This window comes from Hakea prostrata, chromosome 1 (assembly GCF_041222555.1).
Source record: "Hakea prostrata isolate BN-2017 chromosome 1, UWA_Hpros_2, whole genome shotgun sequence".
In the NCBI taxonomy this organism is placed as follows: Eukaryota; Viridiplantae; Streptophyta; class Magnoliopsida; order Proteales; family Proteaceae; genus Hakea; species Hakea prostrata.
In genome coordinates this window covers 62156724-62174714 of record NC_142600.1, presented here as the reverse complement: position 1 = coordinate 62174714, position 17991 = coordinate 62156724, and the positions used below count along the sequence as shown (strand labels likewise).

General features: G+C 37.4%; 1 protein-coding gene across 2 annotated transcripts in view; it reads right to left on the bottom strand.

The window, feature by feature from the left end:
- Positions 1-17991, bottom strand: part of LOC149029322 (protein VASCULAR ASSOCIATED DEATH 1, chloroplastic-like) — a 98029-nt gene that overhangs the window by 14491 nt on the left and 65547 nt on the right. The window contains exons 9-14 of one of the 2 annotated variants that reach the window (XM_089141517.1): positions 10234-10274; positions 8331-8418; positions 8125-8211; positions 7915-7969; positions 2705-2771; positions 177-276 (exon numbers count right to left, since the gene is read on the bottom strand). In XM_089141517.1, the coding sequence (XP_088997643.1) occupies positions 177-276; positions 2705-2771; positions 7915-7969; positions 8125-8211; positions 8331-8418; positions 10234-10274 (438 nt within the window). The remainder of the gene's footprint in view (positions 1-176; positions 277-2704; positions 2772-7914; positions 7970-8124; positions 8212-8330; positions 8419-10233; positions 10275-17991) is intronic. The other variant, XM_089141520.1, reaches the window with a different exon arrangement.

Genomic DNA, 17991 nt, shown 5'->3' with positions numbered 1-17991 from the left:
AGTTCATCCAAAGCAATAATGAGATAGATATTCATCTAGCTAGTATCCTAGTTCATCCAGAGTCAGTGAATCTTGTTGTCTGCACCACTGAGATGATGTGTTTAATGAGGAAGATGAATTATGAGCCAATACACCTTTGAGAGATAAGAGGGAAGAATGAAACAAGCCATTTGTACCTTTCCATATTGTCTTCTTAGAAAATACTACACGGATATATACACGCAAAACACAAGAATTACTTCCTTTGTCACCGCCTCTCATCACATCCCAAAGCCCCTGAGATTAGAGCATACCAATAAATATGTCAAAAATGGAATCTTCTAGTAAAGGTTGATTCCAAATATCAGAGACCTAAATAGACCATACAATGGTGATTAGGAACTCAAAACTACATCTATGATCATTTCATTCATTCTAATTGAAGTCACATACCATGGCAACACAGGTAGAGATGGGAATAGATGCCTCAATTACAGACCGGCCTAGAACAGTTCATGATAATGCTTGCAACGTCAAACAGGATGTTAATATGGAGTATACCATACCTAAGTGGGTTCAGGGGGTGAGATTATTTCTGATGAGAACTTTATGGAAGAATTCTCTAAACTTCTATAATTTCTGAGATAGGGTGATGGGTTCTTAGAAGTCTTAGCATTAACCCATTCCACAAACTAGGCTGAAAGTTGCAACCCAGAATCACAGTGAAAGGAAAAGGACCAATTCAAGAAAACCACATGACATATGCCATGAACTTATGCATTGAGTCAAGCTTATCACCAGATTTGTAGCCTGAGGCTTTGTGAGAATATCAGACAGATTTTTGCTGAATATGAATAGTTATCTTTTACCTCACCAGACAAAAGTCAAGGACATGCATCCTTTTCCCTTGTTGAGCTCTGCTCATTGCCTTTACTATGGCTAATTGCTATGGAACCAGCTTAGGTCATACCTCTAGCAATGGTCATAAGCCTTGTGGCTTCTAATCCGACTCTTTTCTGCAGCTATTAAATTTATTTCCATGGTAGATCTGGTGCTATAGTTTTATTTAATTAAATTCGACAAATTCCATCTAAAGCATGTAGATATTATGGTCATCTATAGGGCCTTCAAAACACTCACCTAGAAATAGGATCAAGCATGCTAGTGCTTTGTTCCTAAATTCCTGGTATGCTGGCTTAGATTTTTATAGCTGGCACCATATGTGGTCTCATGCAGATTATCAAAGAAGGTAGATTTTTTTTTTAAGTAAGCTCTATTATGCCTAATTGTCAAATGGACTAGGCAGTCCAAGGCCTTGAAGAGGGGTGACTAACTCTGTTGGCCTAGGTGTGCATTAGATGACTACATGTTACAATGATGATTTTACATTATTATGCTTATATGCAACATAAAAGTCAAATCAGTGTAATATAATATGTTAGAAATGGCCTAATATGGGAAAACCACAATATAATAAACAATGCTTATGATATAATTAAAGCATATATAGTAAAAAAACAAAATGATAAACATTAGTTAACAGTCGATGTAAATTACTGAAGTGTAAATAAGGAGTATTGTTGCCTTGGACAACCACGAAAGAGCCTTGATGCCTAGACAAAACCATACAATGTAGAGCTGGGTCTAAAGTAGGCATATCAACCCAAACTTATGGAGGATCTTCAAGATATGACTTAAGTACAATGTTTCACCTTTTGCTGGCAACAGAAATAACAAGATAACACCTTTACATGAACAGCACAGAAATTTAACCCTTACAACTCAGTAATGCTTACTAGTGCCTTAGATGGTGACCAGCCGCAGAAGCAAAATACTAAATACAAGATCTACCCTTGTTGGGAATAAAAGAAACAGGCTATTAGCCAGAATCCAATGAGACCAGTCACCAGCTAGCAGACATTATGATAGAACAAAGCATATTGACCAGTCACCAGAAGATTGATCCTATACAAATATGCACTCCCTTTGGGAAGATTGGTGATCAGCTAGCAGACATCTTCACCAAAGGGCTTTTTTCCCTCCAGTTTGATAGCCTATCATGCAAGCCAGGAATGAATTGATATTTACTGCAGCTTGATGGGAGGGGTCAAGAGTTTATGTTGTAGGGGTAGTTTGAGAACTATTATGTTGATTACTGGCTTTTTATTGTGTTCTTTTATTTTTTATTTTTTATTTTGCTTTAACATCCCTTGGGAGGTCTAGTGCAATATCTAGTAATGGTTAACAAATGAAATAGGTGAGAGAGCAAGCCTAGCACTCATAATCAATTCTCTCTAAACTTCTCCTCTTTTTCTTCTTCCTTTAGCTGCATCTTCTTGTTTCTTGTTCAACCTTATGAAAGCCTTTCACCTAACTTGCAAAGTCCCTTCCATTGGAAGATTACCCTGATCCTGTATTCAGATACATAACCTCTTTCTACTTTGTGAACTTCTGAGAGGTTTTCTCGTTGCCTGTGTCAAGCACTTGTACTTCAACTCATTTTCTTACCCAAAAGTCTGGAAAAAGAAGAGTAAATGTCTTCTATCACTCCCCATACTCACATAAAAATTGAAGGGGAAGTGGACAGTATATTAATCCACAAACTCATACACAAGTTCATATAAATAATTGAAACTTTGGGAGTTGGACCGGCTAAGAATTTAAATGCAAGTAAACTAATTTAAAATTTAACATTATTAATTACTTGGATAAAGATGTGATATACCTCAACATGGAAACAATCCCCATAAGGTACGTCAGTGATTTTCTGTGAAGTCTCGATGACCAAATGACTGGCATAAATGAAAGTGAAAAATAATAAAAGGTTAAACATTAGCACCCGCTTATTAATACAATGAAGCCTGTAAAATATATATACACCACACCGTTAATCAATGAGACATTTTCCAACTGATAGGCGGAAATGAAGATGATAAAGTACAATGACAAACCAAAGCAACATCTGATGGAGTGTAGACATAAAACTACTTTTAGTCTTTAGATGTACCAGCTTCTACCCAATGGGTGTCTTTTCATTTAAAAGAAAACTACTGAAAACTCTTTGAAATGGATTTGAATCATTACTAAAATTTTCTGAGATCAATCGTCAGTCAGAAAATATTCTGGCCTTCTCTGAGTAAAAAATGACAGTGGCATATTAAAATTAAATTTCTCTTTTCTTATCTTGCCCAGAAAAAAAAAGAGACGAGGAAATAAAGTAGATTTTATATCTGGTATTAAGTAGAAGAAAACTCAAAATTGAGGTTTGGTGGGGAACATTTTATTCTCTGAAACCTGGGGGGGGGGGGGGGGGACAACAACAACAACAACAATAAGCCTTGTCTCAACTAAATGGGGTCGGCTACATGGATTCTTGCCCTCCAATCAGTTATGTTCGAGGCCATGCTAGATACAAGGCCTAAGCTATACATATCCTTTCTCACCACTTCTCCTAAGGTTATCTTAGGTCTACCCCTAGCTCTTCTAGTTCCTTCAATATGGATTATATCGCTTCTCCGTATAGGGGCATTTATAGGTCTCCATACTAAGGCGGGAGGGGAACCCTGCCCTTAAATATTACAACAATGCCACCCCATCTACATGTTAGTTCCCCAACTCTCTCTTCTAACGACATTTTACACAAATCTAACTTATCCAGGCACATTCTTCCAAGAAAAAGCAGCAGCTAACGAGTAACAACCAACAACCACTAAGCCAGGAACATCAACGGGAATAGCCAAATGTGCCATGTGCACCACAAGGATTCTCAAATTAAAAAGGTACACAAAACCAAGAATGGTGGTTGCCTTTTGTTGGACTAGAGTCCAAATTTCAACCAAGAATTTCGATTTTTTCCAAAATTGAGACCAAATCCTTTTGGGGAATCTTTATTCCTAGGTTCGACCGATATCTGTGAAACCCTATTCAAAAGTCCCAAATCTCGGTCAAAATCTACGAAATTTCGCAGAACTCACAGGTGCTACTTGTTGAAATTTTGGAGATTTCCCCAATTTTTTGCCCTTGTTTCCTCTCCCAACCTCTTTTTCACTAAAAATATCAATATTGCTTTGTCTTTCTTCACCTTGTTTGCTGCTTGCTCCATATATTTATAGTCCTTATGGAGTATATGGAAGAGTTGCTATAAATGGACCACTTTGAAACTTTCTTCAGAGTATGCGTCTTAAGGGATGGATCCTTCTAGACACTCAACTTGGAACTGATGCTTGGGAGTCTCTTTTTGGTTATTGTATTTATAATTTTGTATCAAACATTTAATGTATGCGATACATTGTATTCAATTTCACAAAGTTTGTATTTCTTGAAACCATTCATGTATACTAACACTTGGATGATAACTCTCATTGGTTTCTCCAGCAAAATATATGTGCCATTATGTTGCCATTGTGTTCATAGGTAGCATGCAAGAACTCAGACCCAAAAGATAAAAAGACCCTATAAAAACTCCCAAAACCTGGTGTTTAAACTACGTGGAAAAATTCCTAGGTTTTAGTCGAGATTTCCGAAATTTTGGTACCATCTCGATTTCGAGTCCAATCAAAACTGGCCTCGAAACCGAGATTTCAAACCTTATGTTGGACTCTATATTTGTTTGACCATTAGTCCAATGAGTTCTCTTTGTAACGTATCATTTTAATGGGCCTAAAATATGGGTGAAGGTAGGACTACGAGATCAACTTTCTAGGTTATTTTGGGGTGTTTTCAACGCAGTTTGGCCATCTAAAAGTTTTCAATACAGTTTTGTGGTCTAAAACCAACCTTAGGTGTAAGCATAGATTGAGGTTTCGATTTCAAGGCCGGTTTTGACCTAGCAAAAAACCAAAATCTTTAGGTTTCGACCAAGATTTCAGTTGAAACATAAAACTTTTTTTTTTTTGAAATTTCAACCATAGATTTTGGGCCTTATATGACCTCCATTTCATCTGATTTCCCACCTCCAACCTATTTAAAGCATAGTAAACACAATGGAACTAGTATTTTGCCCAAAAAAATCACTGAAAAGTTATCATTCAGGTATACTAACAAATGATTGGTTTTGAGAAGTACAAATTGCATTGCATACAGGCATAGAATCATTAGCATACAAGAATTGTTAGATATAATGGTTACATATACAACAAGTGAACAAAATATAATGACCAACTAGATCAAGTGATGGCTCATTTAAGGCATGAACAAAACAAAAATAAAAAATGAGAAGTTTGGATCTGTTGGGTATGGCTCATGCTTCATATTCTATTGCCGATAGACATGGCGTCTAGGGGGCCACCACGGCATGGGTGTTGGGGCAGCGCCTCCTATCCTATAGAGGCCTTATATCACTTTGCACTTCGAAGTTTCCTTTATAGTTTGGCTTGGGCTCATGAATAACTCATGGCTTAGGCGGTGTTTGAAGGCAAAAGAATTATGGAAATAGGATGAAATGGGGTAGAAATCACCAAATACAAAAGAAATAAGCAAATATAGGTCAAAACCTAAGCAGCGAAACCAGGGCAGAAAGGTCAAGACCTACAATATTTCTTAGGTTTTCGAACAAAATAGGGGATTTCATAAAGAATAACTGAAGTTTTGGTCGAAACTTCAGATCATTTCGCGTGAAACATTGTAATGGACCATTTTGAAAAATGCAAATACTTCAATCAAAATTTGTTCCATGACTTTGACTATAACTGAAAATTAGGGTTGAAGGAATTTCAATCTAGAACCTTGTTGTGCTGTTAAATTCAGAATTGGATCTTCGAGTTTAGGGTTTTGGGGATTTTGTAAATCTTTTGTGATATGGAGTTGTGAAGGGATGACTAGGAAGAAGGGTTAGGTTAATGCTTTGGGTCAAATACGATTCCAATATTGAGGATCTCAAGAATACATAGTCCATCCCATGGGAGTTATGGGATACATTCCTTAAGATGGGAAACTGAGGTTTACATGTTTAGAATGAATTGAAACTTGGAAGGAATGTAGGTAATAATATGGGGATATGAATCCCCAAGTTTGGTAGGGTTTGGATGGCTAAAATAGAAGATATTAAGCTTCTTGTCTTTAGGGTTTTGGGAAGTACGATTCAAGAAATCTTGAGACCGAATGGTCAAAATAGGATCAAATTGGTCTCCAAGGTCAGTAGGGTTAAGGGGAATGAGGTTTCTAAAATTTGGGACAGATCTAGTGGTTAGATTGGTGTAGATTTGACCTTGAATTTTGGTTCTCTAAAATAGTCTGAAAATTTAAGAAAATAAAAGAGAAGAATGTGATAGAAGGGGGAAAGAAGAGGGAAAGCTAAGGGTAGGGGTTAGGAATTGTTTACTTACTTCTTGTAAAAGAGAGAGTTGAAAATTGTAGAAAATTTGAATTCCTATGCTGGCCAACTAAGATCCTATTAACATATTGTATCCAACTAAAGGAATCCTTCCGTAATTAGGGCTCCTAAGTCCTAATTAGACTAGGACTCTTTCAAAACTTAACAACCAAGGATTAAATTCAAAATTGAAAGTAGATTTAAATTCCTAATAGGACTCTGAACCAAAGTAGGTCAGATTGGGTTTAACTAGGGGACCAAAATGACAAAATATCCCTATGCTGGCCAAAATTCCCTGGGTTGCTGGTAACCTCCCTGGGGCTCTTAGGGTGGTCCTGGATCTGGTTCACATCAACCCTTCCTCCCATTTATTGAATGCAAGGAAAATTAACTTTTCTTCTTAGCATAACATTTATCAACTGCATGCTTTTACCCGTCCAAGATCTAATGTTCTAGGATGCAAATCTGATCTTATGTCTATGAACAAGGTTAGTATTAAAACCTACGATGTAAGAAATGGTAAGAGAAAGTCAAAAGAGTGTTAAGATCCATGCAAAAGAGATTCGCTGGATATAATAAGTTTCTGGCTGTGTACTTGGCACACCAAAGATAGATACTGTAAAATATACAAAAGACAAATGAAACCACCAAATAAAGAAAGATAATAAGAACAAAGTGAGACAGGTTCGAGAACAATGATTTAAACAAGATGAGTACACAAGAAATGCAACAATAAGCAATTAGAGGTAGCACAAATACACAATATATGTCGAGCACCTCCAACAGTCAATCATAGAGTAAGAAATTCAGCAAAGTTGAGGGTCCAGAATAAAAGCTTTCTATCTCAAACTTCGAATTGTGGACTGCATAAAGACCCCTTCTTTTGTTCATACAATTTGAGATAAAAATAAAACAAAAACTCTCTAGTGGAGAGAAGGAACCCATAAAAAATAAAAATGAAACCAATCCTAGATTGCTTCCTTGATCTGGTTATATCAAATGTAACTGAATAAAACCCAGAATAGAAACAAAAACAGATAAAATAATTCTCACAGATTCCTTTCCAATAAAAGCCAATATGAAGTCAAAGAAGACCCGCATACAAGTATACAACCAATGGACCACACAAATCTGATGAAATATCCCAAGAACTGTTATGGATGACTAGGAACTGGGTGCTATCAAAATATGGGCCAAATATATAGTTTGATGGCTAGCTGAATTTTGTCTTGGTCTATTTCTTCATCATGTTTCAATCCTAGTTGTCAGGGATTCTTCTAGGCGTCCAGGTGTTGCCTTGACTCCCCACCCTTCCCCCCAACAAAGGATGCCTTGCTCACCTAGATGACCTAGTGACTATGAGTAGTAAGTATGCTTCAATATATAGCCCACTCAAACCCCAATTTTTTTGGGGCATATTTAATGTAAAAAATTTATTGCAAACAACCGAAGTTTTATATATATACAAGCATCTCTCTTCATCACTTGCAAGACTAGTAAAGCCATTAACTCTAATATAAAGTCAAACATAAATCTTTAGCATTAAATAAAAAAGTGTATAATGTTATATAACTACAAGAAAATGATTGTAGTTAAGGAAGCAGAGAGAGAGAAATGTAACAAACCTGTCTTTGTAGAGACAAACTTTCTGGAGCTCCTGGCAGTTACCGTATCTTCCCCCTTAAACCCAATGTAGATAAATGAAAGCATGGTTGCTTTATCAATAGACAGTCAAGAAACTATGCAAAATAAACTATGACTACAACATACCCAATCAAAAAGTTTATCTACAAAATGGGAGATTGTTATTTAACGGCCAAAGTTCACTTCCATACCTAAATACAATTTGATTGGGTGTTGAAATGACATGTTTCGAGCACGTCCAAATTGTTTACTTTTGGACCATGAAGTGCACCTAAATGCTGAACATGAAAGATTTGGGAGCATAGATAAACATGAGCATGGTAGTAAGGAATAATGATTGTGGCTAATAGAACAGTTTGACCAAAATGGCAATAGGCACTGAAATACAATGGTATACCTTTGTCTCCACATTTTTTATGAAATGACTCAATAAACTCAGCAGCAGCATCTGAGAAGAAAAGATAGAAGAACTCCTCCACCTGACACTGTTGACCATATATACAATGTAAAAAGATTCACTTTTATTTTTTTTATTTTTTTCCGGTGAATAAAAAAAATATGTACCACCCACACCCCTTGAAAAACAAAAGGAAGGGGATATATGTAATTTGGATGATTACACCATCCACCATGGCATCAATTGTTGAACATATAAACGGATAATTTTGATGTCTAAAGTAAAAGAAGCTCTAAGGAGGGCAAAAGTAGGCAAAACACAAGGTCCTAATGAAATCCTAATAAAAGCATGAAAGAGCTTAGGGGTCTATGGGGTACCTTGACTGACCAAGTTGTTTATTAAGATTATTAGCACACAAAAAAAAATGCCAGATGTTAGGAGAAGCATCGTGGTCCCAATTTAGAAAAATAAAAGAGATATTAGAAGTTATAATAACTATAGAGGCATACATCTGATGAGTCATACTATGAAATTATGGAAGAGAGTAGCTGAAATTTGTTTGAGACAAGAAATCACTATTACGAAGAACCAATTTGGTTTTTTGTCGGGAAGATCTACAATGGAAGCCATTAACCTTGTCGGGAGACTCATGGAAATATATAAAGAATTAGGAAAGATCTTCATTATTATCTTTATTAACCTAGAAAAAGGTAATGATAAAGTCTCTAGAGCGTTCATTTGACGAGTACTAGAGAAAGGAAATGTTGCAAGTAAATATTTAGACATAGTTAAGGATATGTATGATGGTTCAATAACAAGTATATGAATGGTGGGGGGATAAGGTGGTGAACTCTTGATTACAGTTGGGCTGTATTAAAGATTAGCTTAAACCCATATTTATTTGCACTTACTGTTAACTAACTATAGACATTCAAGATGAGGTTCTTGGTGTATGCCTTTATTGATGATATTGTTATGATGGATGACACCCAAGTATAGATTAACACCAAGTTAAAATCATGGAGAGTAACTTGGAATCAAAAGGCTTTAAACTAAACAGAATATAGACGGATTATCTAGTGTCTAACTTTAGTCATGATTGGACGGATGATGAGGTGATGAAATTTGATGACAAAGAGATTCCACAAACCAATTGTTTTAGGTATCTTGGCTTATTTTAAGACTTAAATAAAAGATGATTATAGAGGACGATGCTTCCCAGAGAATTAAAATAGGGTGGATGACGTGAAGAGGTGCGGCTGCGGTCTTGTGTGATCGATGTATTCCTTTAAAGCTCAAAAGAAAATTTAAAGGACTGTCATACAACCAGCTATGATGTATGGCGCAGCTATGATGTATGGCGTAGAGAGTTGGTCTATTAAGAAGCGTAATATAGAAAAACTCAATGTAGTAGACATGAGGATGATGAGATGGATGAATGGAAAATCTAGAAAGGATAAGATAAGGAATGTTCATATTAGAGTTGGTCTAGAAGTAGCTCCTATAAATGATAAGCTACAAGAAGGTCGATTGAAGTGGCATGGCCACATTCAATGGAGGCCTTTAAATGCCCCTATATGGAAAAACAATTTAATCTAGATTGAAGGAATTAGAAGAACTAGGGGCAAGCCTAAGATAACCTTAAGTGACATGGTGAGAAAGGATATGTATAGCCTAGGCCTTGTATCTAGTATGACCTCAAACAAAGCTAATTGGAAGGCAAGAACATGTAGCTGACCCCATTTAGTGGGGACAAGGCTCGGTGTAGTATAAAATAAAAAAGTTGACATTGTTTTTCAGTTAATGTTAAATTGGGCAAAAAAATTGACTTAGTAAAACTGTGGAACTCAATGAATAAGAAAGTGCATAGCTACAAAGTATCACATAGATAAAGTAGCATTACCGGAAATGTTGATTCGGCAACCATAGTGTAATCTCCAGGAACTGCATAACAAAAGGATAACATTAAAGGATGAAAGTATGAAGTAGTAAAATGGGAGCTGGGAGTTGAATGTTAATTAATTTAACAAGCATAGTGACTAGTATAAGACAAATACCAAGATCCAAATATGCACATAATCCTCTCGAGTGAAAAAATCAAAGTAGACATACATCAATACATATAGGACAGATACAAATGCAAATATAAAGACCACACTAACTCATTTAATGGTTTGCTTGACCCAACCCACCTTGAGTATAATTACATTTTAACAACCAAATTAGAGTGAAGAAATACAAGGTCATAAAATTGTCCCCCAAGAGGGGTGGAACCCTCTCCTATTGAGAAAATCAATCAAACTAGACCAGAAAGACAATTTGATCAATTGAACCTTAAAGTGGAGGGGAAAAAAAATCCTTGGATCTATTGCTCAAATTCAATTGCAGCTAATCTTTGTGTGTATGTGTATTTTCCCCCCCTATTGGCATTATTTGACATCAGTGGATTCTAATAAATAACTGATATTTTATAATTCAAATAACTACTATTGCCCCCTATATTAGACTTAATTACTAATTGAACCCTACTTTACTAAATTTTTATTTCCCCTCACTTCTAATCATGCTAAGAGGCAGGGGTGTCAACGGTTCAGGTTGGGCCGGTTTTGGGCCTAATGGTTTTAGGCTGAAAAAAACTGCCCAAACACGGCCCATTTAGAAAATAACAGTTTCGGGCCGGTGCGGTTTGGGTTTGGGTTAACAGTTTAGAATTGGGTTTACTAACGGTTTGGGTTCGGGTTTACTAGCGGTATGTTTTGAGTACCCTATTGATGTGTGGAATTTATCAAGAGCATGTGAACACATATAAGCATTAAGTTCTCCAAGTCTCTTGTGTTGGGTGTTCAAAACCAAAAACTTTTTTTCTACAAAGAAGTAAAAATTATAGAACTAATATACAAAAGAAAGCTGGCATCTTGATGAATTTTAGTGGGTTGTCTCTGCTTATTCTCCTCCCCCTTCTTAACACTTGTAAAAATGAATCAAAATAAAGTATTAAAAGATTTTCAAATGATAATACACTTGCTAAATATTTACTAAGCCCATCTTCCAAATGGAGAAGGCTTTGACAAGCTTGTTGTTTGCATATTCCAAAGCAAAACAATTAAGGAAAACAAATGGATACTTGGGGTTTTCCTGTCTTTTACATTTAAATTTATTTATTTATAACGGGTTTAACGGGCTGGTTCTGGTTGGTTTTGGGCCAAACGGTTCGGGCTGGCCCGGCCCAGCCCTAACCAGTGCGGGTTGAGGTTGTTCAGCCCATTAAGCTTCGGTTCGGGCTGGTTTGGGCTATAACAGGCCGGTTTGGGTTAGGTTTTGACACCCTTCCTAAGAGGCTGTTAAAGTAGATGTTTAATGTCCATTTTTCCCTTCGCTAGAATTATTGATGCCCCCCCCCCCTTAATTACTACCTTATCTCATGTACTTTTAGAAATTGCTAACGCAACCTTCGACTTTGCCTCAAATTATTGATGCCCCCTACAGTTAAGCTTCTTAGTTAATTGACGACATGACACCATTGTATTTTTCAAAAACCCGAAAAATAAACCTGAGGTTTGTTATTACTTATATACCCTCTACAAAATGACTAGAATATAAGGGCAAACTTTGGTATTCCATATCCTTTTCTAAAAGAATGTAATATTGTCCTTAGGCTTCTTAATTCTAGCGAAGGCATCTGAACTTAGCAGTCTTTAGCCACTCTTACAAGTGTGGAGGTAGAAGTAATTTAAAAAAAAGTAGGGTTCAATTAATAATTAAGCTATATTACAAAGTGGCATCAGTATTATTCCTCATGGATAGTTTGGGGTTTTTGAAAATACAAAGATGCCACATCATTAGTTAGCTCAAAAAGCTTAACAACAGTAAGCATCATTAATTTGATGCAAAGTCTACAGATGGGTTAGGAAAGAAGTAAAATAAATAACTAAAATTAAGAAGAAGCTCAGGCAAGTTTGCAAAGTCAACCAAACCCAGCTGGCTAACGTGAGGCCCATCAACAGGGTGCTGTCTTCCTCCTGCCTAAGGGTGTCAATTTGGTACCGAAACCACATACTGAAATGGTAAACGGCCATATAAAACCGTACCATCCTGTACATTTTCAAAAACAATACAGGGGTTTTTAGAAACGATTTTTATTGCAGTATGGTACAGTAACGGTTTTGGGTGTGGTACCAACGGTATATACTGAAACTGTGCTGCATAAAACCACTTTTACCCTGAGTGAACCAGTAATACTGTTTCTGAACCGTTTGTATACCACAACTGTACCATACAGTTTAATACCACACATGCCATTTATATATCTGTTTTTTATGTTGCAACTATATTGTTTACTGTGATGGTACAGCAGTGGTTTTGTAAATGCAGATACAAAAATGGTACGATACGGTAACGGTTTTGGGTATTCATTTTCTGTACTATACTGAAACCATTCCGCATTACCGAAACCATACTGCTTGACATGCTTAGACTGCTGCCCTTCTTATTCCTGCAACTATAGTGCAGTTTAGTCGCTAATACCACCAAGTATTGCAAAAACTTTCTTTAAAGAGAGTAGAAATCCCATCCAACCAAAGCATGTCTAAACTCCCCAATGGGACTCAAATAAACGTTGGTCATTGGATACCTTCTTAGAGGCTGCATACTCAAACCCTGTCCTTGCGAACTCGGTCACCACATGACTTGACTCAACAACCTAGTTGATATAGGCTATCCTTCCTCTGCTCTTGCCTTCCATTGGGTAACCATTCCTTACTATCAAGCCTGAGATGCTGCATCATTTCGATGGACAGCTTTAGGGAAGAATATGTGGGGGGATGACCAAAGCTAAAGAGACACTTCTATCTTTTCCTAAAATTTGAACTTCCTAAAATAAAACCACTCATGGGAATGGCTTCCCTATGTCTCCAAAGTGCCTAACTCCTCTTAAAGATTGCTTAACTCTTCTTCCCAGTCAAACTAGGACTGAAATTCTAATGGGAGTATAACCATATCAATTACCAACTCCTTCGGTGGTCTCAATAGATTATGTAAGAACTCATTGAAACTGCTACTGTATTCAGATAGGCGTTCTGACCCGTTCTGACCTGATCTTGCCAAGAGAGTAACTATTTGGCTGTTCTAGGTCCTCACAATTGCTTTGTATGCCTACTTGTTTTTCTTTCTTCAAAACCTATAGGGTTTGACCCAGTACTATGTTTTGATTGACGGTGGTACTTCCTGTAGTCTTCCTTCTATGTCCGGTCTTGATATTCTATTGGGATTGAGATGATTCTTTGTCAGTTGTTAGTTCACCATCTTTCTGTGTCTAAAGCTAAACAACTTTATTTCTTGACGATCAATCAAGTTCCTTGTGCTCTCAATCTCACTAGTCATGACTTCCTTTTACCTGCACCAGCTCCCATTTTGCCATCCTTCCGTCATTCATTGGAGTTAACTTTGGGAAAATAATCAGGTACTTTGGATTCCGAATCAATCACTGGTTATGATCTAACAACGTCTGCATAGTTTCTTCTGGACTTGACCGCATTACTCGACTACTCATATTCAGATAGTCTTCTCGACTCTCTCAAACCTAGCTACTGTCTGGTGTTCTTTGAACCTCCACTTTGGGGCTCTGAAAAACGATTTCCTACGAACTTATTTTGACGCATAATATTCCACTTGCTGTCTTCAACCTCTTTTGGCTTTACATACACTAAAAGGGCCTCCTTCATTCTTTTCCCCTTGAGTCCCTTAATGCCCTTAATAAAGTAAATGGTCTTCTCCAGTCCTTGCTGATCAAATAGTCATGCTTCTATAAAAAGGAAACCCTCCCAAACTGGGTCACGGCTGCCCTAATATACTGCCTGTTGGCAAGTCCCTTTTGATGAATCAACCTTAGTCTTATGGGCTACTTTTTTTTGTATCGAACATTTGTGCTCCTTACAATTCATGGCTGGTTTTGCTTCCTTGAGGTCTCTAACTGTACGTGCCAACAGTTTTGGTATCTCTTGGTTCTAAAATTTGCACTTCCAGCGAACACCCCATTGTTTGTCTTGGCTAAAACCATTGTCCCTCTCACAAATGTCATAAGCTTTAAGCTCGACGGTGCTGTGATGGGTTTCTGTTGACCTTCCTTTACTTGATTCTTGTTAGTTTGAGAAAGAATAAGGTGAAGAATGAGGGAGAAGAGAAGATGGAAGCCACGATTTAGTTGTGGAGGCTCAGATTGAACTTATGAGTAACTCCTCAAAATAACTTCACTATATATTGGCTAATTTACAAGTTTATTCTATATAGGAAAGCATCAAACAATTTCGATTGGTATAAAACTCTTAATTACCACCTCTGCACTAACTCTCGATGGATCTATCCTTTCCCAAATTGCCCTTTCCTAACACTCCCCCTCAAGCTGGAGCATATATATTACTCATGCCCAGCTTGTTACAAATATAGGTAACTCTTGTATTCCCTAGAGCTTTGGTGAACAAATCTGCGAGTTGTTCTCCAGTCCTCACATGCTTGGGGGATATTATGCCTTGTAGTAACTTCTCACGAACAAAGTGGCAATCAACTTCAATATGCTTGGTACATTCATGAAAAACTGGATTTGATGATATATGAACCGCAGCTTGATTATCACACCATTATTTCATTGGTGTGTCATCAATAATTCCTAATTCCTGGAGTAATTGTTTTATCCATACCATCTCGCATGTTACCTGTGCCATAGCACGATACTCAGATTCTGCGCTTGATCTTGCTACCACAGTTTGTTTCTTACTTTTCTATGATAGAAGATTTCCTCCACAAATGTGCAATAGCCTGTAGTCGATCTTTTATCAATAGGTGATTCACCCCAATCAGCATCAGAGAATCCTTCAACATTTCTATGCCCATGATTAGTGTAAAGAAGTCCACGTCCTATTGCTTTCTTAAGATACCTCAAAATTCGTATAACTGCATCCCAATGTGATGTTCGTGGGGCAAACAAAAATTGACTCACAACACTGACTGGAAAGGGAATGTCAGGTCTAGTTATAGTCAGATAATTCAGCTTTCCAACAAGCCTTCTGTACTTCTCTGGATCATCAAGAATAGTTCCATCTTTTGGCATTAACTTTAAGTTACATTCCATGGGAGCGTCCATGGGTTTTGATCCCAACATTCCTGTTTCAGAAAGAAAATCTGGTACATACTTCCATTAAGATAAGAAGATGCCCTTTGTTGATTTGGCAACTTCAACTCCAAGAAAATACTTTAACTTGCCCAAGTCTTTGGTCTGAAATTTCTCTTGTAAATAGGTCTTTAACCTATCAATTCCTGAAGTGTCATTTCCTGTGATGACAATATCATCAACATAAACTACAAGAAAGATTTTGCCTGCATCAAAGTTTTTAAAGAATACAGAGTGATCACTTTCACAACAAGTCATCCCAAGTTCTATTACAACAGTAGTGAATCATCCAAACCATGCTCGAGGTGACTGCTTGAGATAATATAATGATTTGCGGAGGCGACAAACCTTATTCTTCTCCCCCTGAGCAACAAACCCAGGTGGTTGCTCCATATACACTTCCTCATGTAGATCTCCATGAAGGAAGGCATTCTTCACATCCAACTGAAACAAGGGCCACTGGTAGGTAGCGGCAAGAGAGATTAAAATGCGGATGGAAGTAAGCTTGGCAACAGGCGAAAAAGTATCAATATAATCTACGCCATAAACTTGAGCATAGCCCTTGGCAACGAGACGAGCTTTCAGGCGAGCTAAAGAACCATTAGGATTAACTTTCACAGTGAATATCCACCTACAACCAATAGCTTTCTTTCCTGAGGGTAAAGGCACAAGATCCCAAGTCTGATTGTCCTCTAAGGCTTGTAATTCTTCATTCATTGCACTGACCCACCCAGGATTAGACAAGGCTTCAAGAACATTTTTAGGAATAGGATAAGTCTCTAAAGTAGATAGAGCAGTAGAGAACCCAGGTGATAAAGTAAAATATGAAATAAAGTTAGAGATGGGATACTGAACACAAGAACGAGTACCCTTCCGAATAGCAGTGGGAATATCAAGGTCAGATTTGGCAGGAACATCCGTAGGATCAACAGACGAAGTCGGCACAGAGGTAGAGACCGTATGTGCAGAGGGGGGAGCCGGTGGTTTTGGACGGCGCATGTATACTTTGGTGATGTCTGGCAGAGGTGGACGTGAAGGAACTATACCCTGTGGAAACACACTTTGAAAAATACATAGATCATCATTTAGGTCAGTTAAACTATGAGATTCAGTAGAAAAAGGAGTGGACTCAAAAAATGACACATCTGCAGTAACAGAATATCTTCGTAAGTCAGAAGAATAACAACGATATCCCTTTTGAGTGCGAGAGTACCCCAAAAAAATAAACTTAAGTGCACGAGGATCAAGTTTAGAGATCCCTGGGCGATGATTACGAATGTAACATACATAACCAAATACGCGAGGAGGCAAAGTAAATAAGGGAGATGAAGGAAATAAGAGAGAATGAGGAATACCACCTTTTAAGACAGATGAAGGCATCCTGTTAATAAGATAACAAGCAGTTGTCCGCATCAGCCCAAAAGGATTTAGGAACCTTCATCTCAAATAAGAGAGAACGGGTGACCTACAATAAGTGTCTATTTTTTCTTTCTGCAACCCCATTTTGTTGAGGAGTATCGACACAGGAGGATTGGTGAAGAATCCCATTAGAAGCCATAAATTTACAAAAAGGATCAGAGAAATATTCTTTGGCATTATCACTACGAAAGTATGAATAGAAACACCAAATTGAGTACGAATTTCAATACCAAAATTGCAAAATATGTCAAATAATTCTGAACGATTTTTCATTAAATAAAGCCAAGTGACTTTTGAAAAGTCATCCACAAATGTAACAAAGTATCTGTAACCTGAAGTAGAACTAATAGGACAGGGTCCCCACACATCAGAATGAACTAGAGAGAAAGGTGATCTGATTTGTTATTTATACGAGGAGGAAAACTCACACGATGAAGTTTTCCAAATTGACAAGACTCACAGTCCAACTTAGAAAGAGAATGAAAACTTTTATCTACCAATTTTAGGTTTTCCAAAGAGGGATGCCCCAACCGACAAGGTATTTGATGGGGGATGGAAATACTAGAATAAGCAGTAGAGGATATCTCCTCGAATAGATACAACCCCCCATACATACAGCCTCTACCAAGCATCTTCTTCGTCGTAAGATCCTGAAATAAACAATATCCAGGAAAGAATTTCACCAAACAGTTATTAGTGGAGGTAAATTTATGAATAGATAATAAGTTAAATGGCAAATTAGGTACGTAAAGAACTGAGGGTAGGGAAATGGATGGAGTGAGTTGAACTGTACCCACTCCTTTAACATTGATATGAGAGCCATCAGCAAGTGTAACCAAAGAGGATGATGGAACAAAAGAGGAAAATATACTTGTAGCCTCGGTCATATGCTCAGAAGCTCCTGAATCAATGATCCATAGGCGAGATGTGGTTGAAAGGCAAGCAGTAGCATTATCTGTTTGAACAAGGTTGGCAGCGGCTGATTGTGGTTGAGTGGCCTGAAACTGAGTGAAACGAATATAATCTGCCTCAGTCATCTTAACAGTCTTACCCTCAGGATGAACGTTAGTAGTTGGAGAT